The 14,786-nt window shown below is 51.2% G+C and overlaps 7 protein-coding genes across 7 annotated transcripts; 3 read left to right on the top strand and 4 right to left on the bottom strand.

Moving 5' to 3' along the window:
• Nucleotides 1-1,336: 1,336 nt before the first annotated feature.
• AA0111_g12438 (hypothetical protein) lies at nucleotides 1,337-2,323 on the bottom strand (the record flags this gene model as incomplete). The annotated part of the gene is made up of 2 exons (XM_028646417.1): nucleotides 1,337-1,824; nucleotides 1,879-2,323. The coding sequence occupies 2 exons, from the start codon at nucleotides 2,321-2,323 to the stop codon at nucleotides 1,337-1,339; spliced, it is 933 nt and encodes a 310-aa protein (XP_028499979.1).
• A 2,250-nt stretch (nucleotides 2,324-4,573) lies between these two features.
• On the top strand, nucleotides 4,574-4,840 carry AA0111_g12437 (hypothetical protein; the record flags this gene model as incomplete). The annotated part of the gene is made up of 1 exon (XM_028646416.1): nucleotides 4,574-4,840. One exon carries the CDS (start codon nucleotides 4,574-4,576, stop codon nucleotides 4,838-4,840), a length of 267 nt encoding a protein of 88 aa, XP_028499976.1.
• A 2,473-nt stretch (nucleotides 4,841-7,313) lies between these two features.
• On the top strand, nucleotides 7,314-8,241 carry AA0111_g12436 (hypothetical protein; the record flags this gene model as incomplete). The annotated part of the gene is made up of 2 exons (XM_028646415.1): nucleotides 7,314-7,528; nucleotides 7,578-8,241. The coding sequence occupies 2 exons, from the start codon at nucleotides 7,314-7,316 to the stop codon at nucleotides 8,239-8,241; spliced, it is 879 nt and encodes a 292-aa protein (XP_028499984.1).
• Nucleotides 8,242-8,676: 435 nt separating this feature from the next.
• Nucleotides 8,677-9,297, bottom strand: AA0111_g12435 (hypothetical protein; the record flags this gene model as incomplete). Its single annotated transcript, XM_028646414.1, has 1 exon — nucleotides 8,677-9,297. One exon carries the CDS (start codon nucleotides 9,295-9,297, stop codon nucleotides 8,677-8,679), a length of 621 nt encoding a protein of 206 aa, XP_028499973.1.
• Nucleotides 9,298-10,579: 1,282 nt separating this feature from the next.
• Nucleotides 10,580-10,756, bottom strand: AA0111_g12434 (hypothetical protein; the record flags this gene model as incomplete). The annotated part of the gene is made up of 1 exon (XM_028646413.1): nucleotides 10,580-10,756. The coding sequence occupies one exon, from the start codon at nucleotides 10,754-10,756 to the stop codon at nucleotides 10,580-10,582; it is 177 nt and encodes a 58-aa protein (XP_028499975.1).
• A 957-nt stretch (nucleotides 10,757-11,713) lies between these two features.
• AA0111_g12433 (hypothetical protein) lies at nucleotides 11,714-12,800 on the top strand (the record flags this gene model as incomplete). The annotated part of the gene is made up of 3 exons (XM_028646412.1): nucleotides 11,714-11,757; nucleotides 11,810-12,180; nucleotides 12,241-12,800. The coding sequence occupies 3 exons, from the start codon at nucleotides 11,714-11,716 to the stop codon at nucleotides 12,798-12,800; spliced, it is 975 nt and encodes a 324-aa protein (XP_028499977.1).
• Nucleotides 12,801-12,995: 195 nt separating this feature from the next.
• AA0111_g12432 (Saccharopine dehydrogenase) lies at nucleotides 12,996-14,616 on the bottom strand (the record flags this gene model as incomplete). The annotated part of the gene is made up of 5 exons (XM_028646411.1): nucleotides 12,996-14,189; nucleotides 14,240-14,357; nucleotides 14,408-14,437; nucleotides 14,491-14,551; nucleotides 14,601-14,616. The coding sequence occupies 5 exons, from the start codon at nucleotides 14,614-14,616 to the stop codon at nucleotides 12,996-12,998; spliced, it is 1,419 nt and encodes a 472-aa protein (XP_028499978.1).
• Nucleotides 14,617-14,786: the final 170 nt, after the last annotated feature.

Here is a 14,786-nt window from a genome sequence, read left to right as displayed (position 1 = left end):
ACCAGCATACATGTCCTCCGCAACCTTACGGCCGCAAACACAAGATCCGAAACAACATGTTGTTCCAAAAAAAAAAAACTATTTAGGGGCTCTTACCATGACCGCCTCCAGTATTGCAGTGGTGTACAGCGCGTCGCTACTTGAGGCACGATGTAAATTTCCTTCGCCCTCTCCGCTCCTGGCCTTATAATACCTACTTGAGCATCATTCACACACCAAAATCGCTCAGCGCGTTCTGTATGGTCTCCCCTTTTCTCTCGAAGATAGAAAGAAGATATGAGTCATCACTTTGCACTTGGTGAAAGCCTCTAGTGCAATCTAGGGTTAACAAAGTGACCCTGTACAAGATCATGCTGTCTTGTTCTGCTCGGTTGACATGAGAACGGGGTTTGCGTCTACATTCCGGGGACGCCCAGAAACCATGTTCATGTTCTACAAGTGCGACCATGACGGATGCCAATGGCAAACACAACTCTCTGGGCCAGCGAGCTGCCGGAGGGATGTATATAAACTTCATGCCTTAGTCGTAGTCTCCTTCTAGATCTACACATCCTCATTTTCTAATTCCAAAAATCGATGTGGTCGATTTCATGGCCACCGTCTCTCCTGGCGTTTTCTAAAAACCGTCACCAACTCCGACACGTCTTCGTTACCTTTGCTCAATCAAAACAGACAACAGATAAGCATATGGAAGTTTCGAGCCCTCCAAAAGAAAAGCAGCGGTAGACACTTTATGAAAGGCTCGAATCTGTTGCAGAGTGGCAGAATCCTCTACACATAACGAAATGCTTGCTTCCAAAACTCAAAAGGTGGTTTAGAATACGCTCTAAGTGCATGCTTCGAGACTCGAGAAAGAGCAGCTGGAAGCTTCCATGACTTACGCTTTCTTGCAGTGGTTGGTGTAGTTATATAGAGTCTTCTCCAGCTCATACCTCTGTACTGTATCTTTGCATACCTTGTTCTCGACATCAAAAACTCCGCCAAGTATGTTCCATGGCCGCCGTCCTCGAGACCAAAACAGAGAGCACATTACACTATGATCTGCTGCAGCTGATCTTTCCAAACCCAATCCTGTTCTTGCGATGAGTTCAGGAAAGCATTGAGAGAATGCGTCACGGAATTGTACGACCATACCCAAATAGTGCTACAGTCAAAATCTTTGAAGCCAGTGCCCACGCGTGTATTTAATCGTTTTGGAGCATAAAGAACATTTGAGAAGAAGGGCGACGCGAGCCCGCAATCATCGGTCGAAATTAGATTCATCTGAACTACCCCAAAAGACACATCCTTCGTTTCATGATCTTGTTGTCATTACCGCTACATCATTACGTCTCTCTTAACCCTGCATCTCAATACCACCAGATCCGTGAAGTACCTCACCAGTGCAGTACGATCCCAGTGGTGAGGCTAGATGCACATAGCATGTAGCCATCTCAACTGGCATACCTGGCCTGTTCAGCGGGCAAGCACCAACACCAAGCGAATCCATAGCATCCGCCGGATTGTTCTTAGTAGCCGGCTGCAATGGAGTCCAGATGATACCTGGCGCAACAGCGTTCACGCGGATTCCGTTTGGCGCTTGCTGCTGCGCAAGACCACGGGTGAAAGTAGCGATGGCTCCCTTGGTGGACGCGTAGTCGAGAAGCATGGGGTTAGACATGTAGGCCGCGACGGAAGTGCTGTTTACGATGCAGTCGCCGCGCTTCATGTGCTTAAGTGCGTATTTGGACATGGCGAACATGGAGACGACGTTTGTCTGGAAAGTCTTCTCTGTTACGTCGAGGTCGATCTCTGTTATGTCTGTGCAGGCTTCTTGCATTGCAGCTGTTATACTGTTAGTATCATTCTCCAAACATGAACAAAGTAATGGGATCTTACCGTTGTTGACGAGGACGTTGAGCTTGCCGAACACCTTCATATGTTGCTCAACAGCCTGTTCGCAGTTCTTCCGCTCCCTCAAGTTGAATTGCATGAGGTTCGCCTTGCGACCAGCCTCCTCGACCTTCTTCTTGACATACTGTGCGTCCTCCTCTTCCTCGGGCAGATACACGATACTAACATCGGCGCCTTCTCTCGCGAATAGAATGGCTACTGCTCTTCCGATACCTGAGTCTCCGCCTGTGATCAATGCAGCCTTGCCCTGCATCAAGCCTCGGCCCTCATACTCCTTGAGGTACGGCTTCTGGTTCTCGTCCCAAAACTCAAGACGCGACCATTCTGCCTTTTGTTCAGTCTTCGCGTCAAGACCTGGGCCACCTTCTTGGTTCTGGGGTGTGATCTCTGTGGACGGGTAGGCGGTAACGGGAGCCTTGTTGTCACTCATCTTGAAGGTTGTGTGAGTGGAGGTACGTGTAATAGATTTGATTGAAAGAGGAGAAGTGATTGGTTTCCTGAAAATGAGGTTTGAAGATCTGGTGATTGTTCTGAACATTTCTGCCGATCGCAGAGGGTAATTGTAGGGGCGGGTTCTGGTGGGGTTAGGATTTGATAAGATCGTCATCGAACGTCATCGTTGAATGTACAACACCACGTCACGAAGAAGAGTCTAGACTTGTGCTCTGGAGGGCGTATATTAACCGGTGCATAGAAGTACGATGGCGATGGCATGTCGTATGTGTGCGATACTCTTGTTGATTGATGGAAAGTTGCGCTCACTGCGCCCAAGGAGTTGTACCGCTCCATGGATGTACATGTGCGCGCACATCATCCCGCTTCGAACTGCAGTCGCGCGCTGGAACAGTAAGCGAGAATTGAGAGGAAGTCCAATGAAGTGAGCCAAGTTCGAGCGATGACCGCGCGATGCCTAAGAGCGTGGAATTGATGAAGTCGGAAACAGCAAAGAATGGCCCCACTTGTCACTCGGAGGAGGCGTCGCGTCGCGTCGCGTCGACAAATCCCTATGAGCCAAACGCCCTTGACGTCTTTAACGATGTTCCAAAGCTCTTTGACATAGACCTCCCACGACCAGGTCGCGCGTTGTTTTGCTGTCTCGTCGGCGACAATCTTGATGCCCACATTGGGATTCTGCTGTAGTAACACTGGACGGTCGTCGCATGCTGTTCTTTTAGCTCCAGTCTGGATTGCAGCTACGGACATACTACCAATGAATCTCTGGGGCGAGCATCTCTCACTGCTGTGTCATGTCCCAGTTTGATCAACCCGCTTTATATCCAGCCGTCGGCCGAAGAGGTGCGTGGCAGCGTTCTTTGAAAGACGTCCCGAGAGGGATAAAAAGAGAGCAAGCTTCCGAGTATGTGTGGCTTACTATGTGGAGTACGTGGTGCTCCTGGCGACTTTCGCAGTGGATCTTGACCCCAGTCTTCAAGCGTTATCAGGCCTGGGCACTTCGTCATCTTACATCCTTGATCGATTGGAAACCCAGTCTCTCGAAGGCGGAGACTCCGTTGCTCGACAACAAGCCGCCTATGACAACGATACTACAAGAAAATCAAGATCCTTTCATGCAGCTGGGCTTTGGCAGAACTTGGATTGATCCGTTCTAACGTTTACCTGTTATTTACCTTCACAGCGATCACTCCGCTATTGTAGTTCATAGCGGGCCGAATCGCTCCGCCATTCCTGGCGATTACCCCACGCGGCTGTAGTAGTCCTGATACCTGACTACATCCCGTCTTACCCCCTTTTCGACACTGTATGGCACACATTCTCCCTCTAAAAACATAAATTTTGCGCTGAAGTGCAGAAAGACAACAGATACGAATTCTTTCCACAGCCAACTCGCAAGCGACTTGTCGATTTTGTCTTATCGCCATGGACAATTTAACAATAAACGATTTGCTGAAAAGAAACTCGTCATCTTTAACGTATCGTTGCTACAAAAAAGACATCAACCACATCGCTGGCTGGCTCGCGTGGACGTCGAAACGATGCGGATACCTCAGAACTGATACCGAGTCGAGAGCACAACGGGATGCGGCCTTAAAGTCAGGGGACCAACGAGCATACCCTATATGTATTGCTGAGTGTGTGAAAATGGCTCGATGTACTGCTTCGTTGAATCCAAAGCTTGAAGTGCCAGTGGCGCTCTCGCAACGTCGCAACGCGAGTCACTGACTTTGCTCGGACAACTTCGCCTGTGGTTACTAGCAGGTGAGAACGATGCGTACTTTGACTGATTCGCCATACTATCCACCTGTACGAACGTCTGGAATAACATAACGACATCTCTGGAGGTAGTCCCATCCTCGAAGGTAATCAGGACGACCTAGACTCACCGACAGCATAGTAGTCCGTCTGCCCGAAGCGGCGTCAGCGAGCGAACGTATGATAGCGCGCTTGCCTATTTTCGAGGTAGCTTGGCAGGCGATGCAGCACACTATCTAAAGGCGAGTATCATTTCAGAGGGGCAGCAGGATGTGGGCCGGTGGTTTGGGATTGGCTAAGGTTTTACACTTGTGGTCCTGCATTGATACTCATGAACCTCAATATCTACCCAAAGCGAGGGGAGAAGGAAAAGAAAGCATCCCGAGTGGGTAGAGCGGTCTGGCAGGCGATGTAAGCATTTGCGACAATAACAAAGACGGCTCAGAACAGCGAGGATGGCGTAGATGAAATGAAAGACAGTGGAAAGTTAGGCCACGAAACGATCACAGGTGGAGCCGAAGCCAGTGGGGACTCGGATGGTGAAGATGATAAAGACGCTGATATTGAAGCAACACCGGATGATGGTAGTAGTTTCGGTGTTCAACAGGTTTCGGCGATGCTCGATACGCCTGCTCACCAGCGCGCTGGTCGCAACAAAAACATTGTCATTGTGGGTAGCCAGTTGCCAAAGCTGACGTATTCCTTTACCCGACGGAGGGTCCAGGACGACTGGTAGAGCGCCTTCACCTGCACCTGCGCCTGCGCCTCGCAGATCTTGTCGCGTAGAGTTACCACCTGCGCGCAAGAAGAAACATGTCTGCGCAATAGCTACGAAAGAAGACGCACCTGAACTATGTGTATGGAACCTGGGTCGGTACAATGTGAGTGTGAGACTGATACTGAACATGAATACCAAAGCAGTAAAAGAGGAGCGCCAATGCTTGGAAGCATTATTCGAAAATATCGACTTCCCAGATCATGACATCAACGACGCTGTCGAGGTAAGACGATTCACGATTGGAGATTTCAAAACGGAAAACTGAAGAAATGAGCACAGATTTGCTGAGAAGATGCTGAGGTGGTGTAGCTTCTCACTGTATGTACTCGACCACAATCTTAGTACGTATGTATTTGCTCACGACGCAATCAACGGTGTCGGAGCAATCGCCGTTGCAGCAACGGCATGACGACACTTTGAACGTACCGACTGCTGACAAGTGCTTCCTGGAAGTTCATCGAACTCGGGCCTCTCATCTTCGGTATTTCTTGCACTTCCAGGAGCTTTTTACTAAACTCTGCCGCGGACTGCAAGTCGGAGCGGTAGTGACGTCGTCGCATACCACAGAGTGCACCTTGAAAAGCTGCAGGAAACGTCGATCAAAGCCAGTGCGGTCGTAATATTGACGCTCACGATGGGATTTTCGTGGTAGCAGGGCAGAAAATCAATACTTGGGTGCATTTCTCGCCTGCAGAGCCATGCCGGACGACGATCCTGCAGTCATTGTCGCAAAAGGCCCATGGGATCACTCAAAAAAAGAAATCATTATGCAGGCTGTCGAGAGCGGGGTGTCTCTGGATGAACAAGGAACATCTCGACGAACTTGCTTTTGATGTTCTATGGAACAATCGTGCGACTATTGGCCAACAGCAAGGCAGCAAATTGCAAATGGAGAGCGCCACCAAATGATGCTGGGAAAACACCCGAAACTTCTAGGTGTAAACCAAGAAATTCTACGTTTGCCAGCATGTTTTCGCTTATTCAAACCAAAGAAAATGATGGCAACCAAAGCTGTTGCAGTACAGATATGGTGGTAGAGGTGTCGGCACAACGGAGCGCTGGCCATTCGCGACATTACTGATCATTTTGCTATTTCGCTTTGACAAGTCCTACAAGTAAGTAACTTTTGCCGACACCGCAACTATCCCGTACCGAGCGCTACTACGGCATCGTACACTTTGCGGGAAACGCTCGCATGCATCCGCATCGTCCGGATCACACGGGTGCACAACTCAAGGAGGAAGGTCAAGCCTGCTCGTGGCGACCTGTCGATCCCTGAGCGGAGTGCCAGCATCTGGACCACAGAGGAGGAAAAATACCAAGGCTTTTCGGCAGTGCTCATGCGTGTACCTCGTATTACCAGGAAGGCCGAAAAGCGTGCTATGGCTACAATCTCAAATGTGTGTTCGGAGGGAGTTCGTCAGGGTGCATTCTTTGAAACATAGCACGACTTTCTCTCGAAACACCCGTACGTTTTCGTCGCAGAAGTGAACCACAGTTTGTGCATGCGCCCGGCATGTGTTGGGAGGCGATGGGCCTTGTCGATAGGCTGTTTATCGATAGCCCTCTGGTGGCTGAAACAGCGGCGCTGTGCGGCAGCGGAAGCCCCGTATTCACCCCTGCTTCCACGACTCACAGCCGAACGGCGATCCGACCACGAGAAAAACAGCCCAAGTCATTTCAAACGCAAATTCACATGACATCACAGCGATTTGATTCGTCGTTTTGGTTGATTTGGGTGATCTCGGTATTCTCCGAGATCCACCGAAATTCTTTGAGGCTTCTGTGTCCGGGCTTCGGTATACGAGAGTGCGTATGCCAACTCCACTCGGGGATGAGCATAGCACAGCAGGCTGAGACACCGACAGCGACGTGACAATATTAGCACGATGCAAAGAGAAGGGGTACGCTTCGTCATCTTTACAGCTGACATACGCGCTCAGATGACAACCCACGGTAGCGAGTGTGTTCTCCAACACGCCAGGCGAACCCAGTCGTCGTAACGAACAGACTAGTCCTCTCGTACCTACATTAGCGTCAGGCACACTCTCCACTAGCTGAGCGCCGGCGCAGCTCTATGGTCAGCACGACGCACGTCAAAGACATCAGAAGCGACCGTGCAAACCCCTCACGGCCGCCGGGAAAGGCGGGGCGAAAAGTAAGCGCCTCTGAAATGGTGTTCTGGACGTTGGCTGCATCTTGGCTGAGTCTTGCTGCAAGTGTTCATAAGGACTGCTCGCCCTGGCTCAACATGTCCTCCACGCTCTCAACAAGCAAGTCACACTCTCTTCAGTCATTCATTGACCAGTCATTCTTTCTATAGCCCGGTGCTATCAACGAGTCACTCACTTTCTTCACATTCTTTAAACATATAACCACCCAAAAACTCTTGCAAGGAAACCTCATTCTATAACCAACCAACATACCAACCATGTCTATGTCCAAGATTGTTCAGACCGGCGCTCTTGTAGCTGCCCTCATCTCTGCCGTGGCCGGCCACACCTCCGTCGAGAAGTTCGAGGCTGGAGGAAAGACTTACGAAGGTTTCCGTCAGGCCTCCAAGCAGGATCCTGGTAATAAGTCCCCTGCTTGGTGGACCAACCAGGGCTGGGGATACCAGCCCATCTACGGCAGCGAGCTGAACCAGTATGTCCACCACAGTAAATTCTTCTTTCCATGTACTGACTGAATTTAGGCCCGATATCATTGCCCACAAGGATGCCTCTCCTTCCCCGTACACCGTCGAAGCCCCCGCTGGCGAGCCCGTAAAGTTCACATGGCACCACGAGGGTACCTGCGGCGCCGGTGAGGAGGGCTGGGACTGCTCCCACCACGGCTGGACAGCCACCTACATGGCTCCTTGCAATGGCGACTGCAAGAACGTCGACAAGACCGAGCTTGAGTTCTTCAAGATCCACCAGAGCGCGCTCATCGACTACCGCAAGGGCCGCTACTCTTCCGGCGGCGACCCGCAAGGTGAGGTCGGCTACTGGGGCACCGACGCCATCTTCTACGACAACGGCAACACCCAGAGCGTCACTATCCCCAAGGAGATCCCCAGCGGCAACTACGTCCTCAGGACTGAGGTCGTTTCCATCCACAACAACGGCCCTGTCAGCAACCGCCAGTTCTGGCCTCAGGCCTTCAACATCAAGGTCACCGGCGGTGACGACAGCCAGAAGGTGCCCGCTGGAAAGAAGGGTACCGAGCTGTACCACTCCAGCGACGAGCTCCTCCAGTGGGACCTCTACTGGCACAAGGCTGGTGAGACCATCCAGGATGCGCCAGGCCCCAAGCTCGCCTCTGTCGCTTCCGTCAACAAGCGTGCCCACGCCCGTGACTTCACTGCCTCTGCTTAGGCACCCCTTTTTACTCTTTCTTCTTCTTTCTCCATCTGCTTAGGGATGGCTGGTCGCATGCTACAGGAACTTAGCTGCGCGGTTTACAAACGGTGTACATGGGCATAGGTTGGGGTTTAGAGGCTATCGGGACTGGGACTTGGGCTTTCTTCTTCTACAACATCGATTTTCGGTGGATTGGGTCTTTCGGACACGACGCTTGTGCTACGACCATTTACGATTCACTTCTTGGATACCTTTAGGCATTGTGACAAATGTATGTTTTGAGCAATGCGCTCACCCTACAATTGTTCTCATGTTTGCAATTTCGTGATGTGCATTTGTACCTGGCGGTCTTGAACGAGCTATACGCTGTCTATGCTCTTTTATCAAACGCTACTCAAATCCAACCCCATCACCACGCGCAATCAGTATCCAGACGAGGCAGAACCTGTTTTACAAGATGTACACTCGAGCTAGACTATAGTAGTATTCGCTCGGTATCTTCACGCCTCCTCTGTCAACGACCCAGCCGACGCTCATAGTCCATGTATGCAGCCGCACCATCAATATCCACCATATGTCTTCATACGAGATGTTCTTTTCGGGATTAATGATATCACACCTCTCCATCTCTTCCACAAATATGGGTACGTTCTCGGCGTAGATGTAAGCGCGCTCTTTGAAGATCGGATCTAGACTGGCCGGAAGCAACTCATCTCGCCGTACTACATTGTTCTTGATATTCTTTTCGGCCTGTTCGGCGCTTCGCGAATTGATGGAGATGTGAAAACGTATCAATAGTCTGTATATCCATGCCCGGTGGTTGTCATCATTCGCAGCGAATTCCAAAAACCTGTCAAGGTATGCGGTCGTGTCGTCAAACGCCTTTTTGAAGAAGTTGTACTCAGAAATATTTGTCCATCGGAAGCGATAGTTGTTCACAAATCCCTGAGGGCTCTGAAGTTTCCAGCTGTCGTAGAATTGCAGCACTAGCTTACGTGTATCTGAGAGTGATGACTCTTGCTTTCTAAGCTCTGACCTCCAGACATTACGTGACTCGGGTATTTCACCCATTGTTGTTATTGGGAAGGGAAATGGATTGTCGATTCTGTTTGTTCGGAGGTTTCGAATGGGAATCCAGTCGCACCACAATCCCATGATGTCCGTGAACGCGGGAAGTCTATGGGCCGGATCTGGATGCGACAGACTTGCTTCTAACGCTACTATCGCATCGTCGTGTATCAAGAGAGCCCAACATGATTGCCTGAGTTCAAAACCCGGAGGTGATAGTGTATTCCGCAAACGTAGATCCTGAAGTGCGATCCTCCAGCGCTGGGTTTGACCCGCAGGTATGATCCCACACGTCATCTTATGTTCGTCAGCTGAATTTGTAAGCAGGCAACGCTCCGTGACATATTGTAAGTAGTTCAACCTCACATGAGGCACTTCAGCAACAGTTTCTTGGAGATCATTTTGGCGTTCAACAAAGCTGTTCACAGATCGTTGTACTCATGGACGAAACATGACGTACCTTGTCAGCAGCCTCACTAGGAATATGGACTGTATTGGTCCGGCTCCTATAGTCCGCATTTCCACTATACTCAACGACTAGCCCCATACCGCGTATTATCGATGTGGAGAAGCTTCGTCCGAGGCCACTAGCACGCATCTTGCCTTCATCAAGTCGGAAGTCTGACCACGTCATACCCAAACGATATGCCATCGTGATTAGAGAGCCTACTGTCGTGCTAGAGACTGGTCGCACGATATCTGGTGGCATGAAGTCCCAAGAACGAGTTTTCCCTATGAAAGTTATTTGCGAATCAGCATATCTCAGTACACTCTGACCTTCGAAAACCTACTTGTGATACATATGGGCGCTATATCACTCTTCCAATACCATAGGGGAGCATTGTGGTTCTGATAGAGATCAAGATTGTCAAACTGGCAGCCATGGACATCGTTCAGTAAATCTATCCACGTAGGAACGTCGTCTACTGTACTATCTATGCGTGTGTAAGCCTTGTGTTCGGCCGTCGCTGTTTTCGTGAAGTTTACCATGAAGCACGCTTCTATCGCGAGAGAAAGTGCCCCGGCGCGAACCTAAAGTACCCAGGAGTGGTGCTGGCAGGAAAGGATAGGCCAGGTATCGTGATTTTAGTGTAAACAAAGACCAAGGAAACTCTGGAAGGGGCTTCTTCTGATCTAACAGAAAGGACTCGCGCTCTTCAACTTCAGCTATTGGACAAATCTTGAAGTGAGGTGTCGTGACTTTGACTTCATATCGGAATGAGCTCCTACTCAGCTTAGTACACTTGGGACTAATCTTGGTGCAGCCAGTACAAGATTAGTGCACTCACCACCGGTACTTCCGCTCAACCAGTTTGTACCAATCTCCAATGACAGAAGGCTGGCATCTACGGTAACCGTCTGCAGTTGAAAACAGCTGGGCAATAAGTTGACCGGCTGCGATGACCAGGGCTGAGATCGCTATAGCCAACGCGGCTGTCGCCACATCGGTTTCGCTGACCATGTCGCTATGTGTTTGACGAAGAATAACATATAACTCTTCTGAAGTGTCGGTATGAATAACTTTAAACAGTTGTAAGGTCAAAGTTGTCGAGAGTGAGGGGTTGTCAAGTCATCAGGCTGAGACTTTAATGAGCTGGGATGAACTGTCAGCCTGCTCGCTCATGCAAGCCATCGCCTACGCATGGAGTCTGGCTTGTTTTGGCCCCCATCGTTTGTCTTTCATGAAAAGGTTTTAGATTATATGCAGCGTTCTAATTCGATCCGAGACCGTTGTTATGCGGAGGAGCCACGGCCCCTTGAGACCTGTCAGGATAAGCGCCAGCACCCCGCTCCCGTCATCTTGTCCCACCTCAGCCCCGCCATCAGCATACTCCGGCTGCGCGGAAGAGCTGTTGAAGCTATTGAATCGTTCGAAATGTCACTTGCTCATCATGATCAGTCAGCTCTCTGTTTTCGAGATTCTGATAGCTATATAAGCGTCATTTGGCCCAACTAAGCTAATCATGACACCGCGATGATGGTTTAAGGGTAAAATCCAAGCTTCCCACGCTCTATACGTTGTCTGCTTGGGCTCCGGGTTCGAGTCCCGGTCGTCGCAAACCTCATGATTTTTGCTCTCGATGTTTGCCCTTGATGCGTTCGTGAAGTTCGACTGTCTGTCCAACTCAAGCGTCTCAAGGAAGGAGAGCTTCTCTTTTTGCCTGGCCACTGGTAGGACAATTCCCAAACAGCGTCATGAGAAAGAAGCATATCGTCCTGAAAGGAAGTCAGTGGTAAACAACGTAACGAACATGACAATGAATATTGTGCGAAAGAAGTTGGACTCGACCATGCGGCTGATGTGGGGTTCAGCAGCCGCCCGTAGCGCTGCGTCATCGCTCCCGAACACCATCCAGAAGCTCACAGGGCTCCAACAACACCAGAGCAACTCCCCACCTTAGCCACTCGACCACCCAACATGGCCTCCAAAATTGAGAAGACGCTTGCGCGACAACGCGAAAAGTAATCGGTCCCGTTCTTATCGCACGTAGCGCAGACCACTGACCCCACCCAGAATCGCAGAAGGCCAATTCTACGAAGCCCACCAACAACTCCGCGTAATCGCTTCCCGCTACACAAAAGCCTCAGACTGGGCGTCTGCGACCTCCATCCTCCACTCTGGCGCGCTGTCCCTCCTCCAAGCAGGTCAAGGCGGCTCAGGCGGTGACCTCTGCATATTCCTCCTCGATGTGTACAACAAGGGGGAAGTGAAGGTAGATGCGGAGAGCAAAGGACGACTACTAGGCCTACTACGTGCCTTCCCCAAGGATGAGCCTACAAAGAAGAAGTTTGTGGGTGAGATGGTAGCGTGGAGCAGTCGATTTGGCGATTACCCAGCTGGTGACCCAGAAATACACCACGTCGCTGGAGGACTATACGCAGAGGGTATGCACAAACTTAACCCCCATAGCAATATTAGAAGGTACTGATGCAAAAACCACACAGATCTCGAGCCCTACGAAGCAGAACGCCACCTCCTCCTCGGCACCCAAGACAGCGCCTCAACCCTCTCTTCCCTCCACTACTCGTGGTACACATCCGACGCCCCGCACACCGCGCCCCTCTACGCCGCCCGCGGCATCCTACCGTACCTCCTAACCGGCAACCTACGCGCTGCGAACAAGCACTACCTCCTCTTCACCTCCTCGCTGCAAAAAGCGCCGAACCCGCCTACCCAGCCCGTCAGCACAAAGTCCTCCGACTTCCGCGTATACCCCTCATTACCGTTGTTGAACTTCCTCGGATTGTTGCTGTTGAGTGTGGAGAGGGGCGATCCGAGTTTGTGGAGGCAGCTCAAGAGCCATTATGCGGGGGATCTCAAGGAGGTGAACTGGAACGAGGCGTTGGATCAGATTGGCGAAATGTACTTTGGAATTAAGATCCCGAGGCAGGGGAACCCCATGTTTGACATGTTGGGGAGCATGTTCGGGGGAGGTATGGGAGGAGGTGCGGCGGCGCCGAAGAAGGCTGTTGGTGGTAGGCCGCCGGCTGCTGGTCTGGATTAAGGAACGAACTACAAAGAGGTGGCGTAGAGACGAATGCAATATCACAATAGGAAAAGATACCACTTTCAGAAGAGAATCTAGTCATGGAAGCGATTGATGTTTTCATTCAGTCATCTCAAAGCTCATTAGCTTTTGTCTATACCATATCATGATCACCGTTTATCTGCCTTCCATTGTGCATCACAGGCGACTTCCTTACAAAGGAACAGTCTTCTCCTTGAACACAACACCATACTGCTCCTCAAGTGTCTTCATCAATGGGGCGCAGATCTCTGGGCTCATAGGAGCCAGGATGCCCTTCTCGCTCAGGGTACCGTCAAGCACCTGCTGGACGGCAACAGCGCAGGGTACACCGACAAGCTTAGCCATGGCGGAGTAACCCTTGGGGTCACCGTAGTCGGCCAGTGTGCAGGTACGGACAGACTTGCTGCCATCCTTGTTCTCAATCTCGAACCTGTGCTGGAGCATGACCATGTCACGCTCGTCGTTCTCGTACTGCATCTTCTTCTCGAGAGTAGCGCAGAGGGTGTCGAGAGGGTTACCACGGGCCTCAATCTGCTCGTCGGAGATGAGACCAATCCAGCGGAGACCAGTGATGATGCGGTCCTTCTCTTCTGTGCTAGCGAACTTGGTCTTGGAGGAGATGGCCCAGATAAGGTCCTCGTCCTTGTCGCCGGATGCGCCAATGATCTTGGCGGTGGCATCGCGCCATGTGCGCTTCTCGCCCTCCTTGAGGAAGTCCTTGGGGTCCTCGGACAGGAAACCAATGTCGACGAGGCACTTGATGTACTCTGGGAAACCTTGGTATCTCAGTGTGCCGCGGATGATGGTCTGGCACTCGGGAATGTTGTAGCGCTCCTTGTAAGGGGTAGAGTCACGGTTGGGGTACGCGACGAATGCGTAGCCGGGGTAGATGAAGTATGGCTTCGCCTCAGCCATGAGCTCGGGGCCCTCAACAGACTTGACCTTGCCGTCTTGGTAGAAAGCAGCCTGGTTGCGGAGTGCGAGAAGCACACCGCGCGAGCTCCAGGAGAACTTGTAACCGAGCGGGTTGTCTGAGCACTCTGGTGCGGGGAGACCACCGCAGTATGACTTGAAGGACAGGATCTTGCCACCGGCCTTGTGAACCTCGTCGATGGTGAGGACAGCAGAGAGATGGTCGACACCAGGGTCTACACCAATCTCGTTCATGACGGTGATACCAGCCTCCTTGGCTTGTGCGTCGAGCTCCATCATCGCTGGGGAGACGTAGGAGGTTGTGACAACGTTCTTCTTCTTGCGGATCGCCGATTTGATGACGGTGGCGTGGAATGTGTAGGGGATGAGGGAGATTACGACGTCGACCTTGGCGACTTCAGCGTCGAGAGCGTCGGCATCGTTGACATCGAGCTAGGATTCGTTAGCATTGAGCAATGCAGATGCGAGCGATGTGGTCGTACGCTGATGGCGTTGGTGTTGGGGATGCCCTTGGCCAGGTCTTGGGCCTTCTGGAGAGTACGGCATGCTACTGTGACCTTGACACCGGACTTTGCGAGGACGTCAACAGTGGGCCGTGTACTATGGTCGTCAGTTCTATGGATACTGAAGTTGATTGATGAACGACTTACACGAAACCAGCACCAAGCAACAGAGCGGTCCTGTCCCCCAATTAGCCAAACTCTACCAGAATAAATATTCAGCGAGCACCTACTTTCCGCTGTATGCTCCAGCAGCAGCCCCGCTGACGTTGCCCATAAGGTTCTGAACTTTGTCTATGCCATCAATTAGTCGAAGTTCGTCTTAATCATGCTCTTGACTTACTTGTGATGGCCTCCATATTGTGTGATTTGAGAGTAATTGCCAAGATGCGAAAAAGTTTGGGGAAGATTATATCTTTGGCGTCGACTCCGGATCGGAGTAAAGAGAAATCGGCGGGGTTACTCCGTCATCGCTCCAGAAAGTGGGGCGCGCGCGGCGCGTCGCGCAGATCATTGGTTTCTGCAAAGC

Source organism: Alternaria arborescens, assembly GCF_004154835.1.
Source record: "Alternaria arborescens strain FERA 675 chromosome Unknown contig_79, whole genome shotgun sequence".
NCBI classification, from domain to species: Eukaryota; Fungi; Ascomycota; class Dothideomycetes; order Pleosporales; family Pleosporaceae; genus Alternaria; species Alternaria arborescens.
The sequence above is the reverse complement of the archived record's forward strand: the minus strand, read 5'-3'. Positions and strand labels throughout refer to the sequence as shown.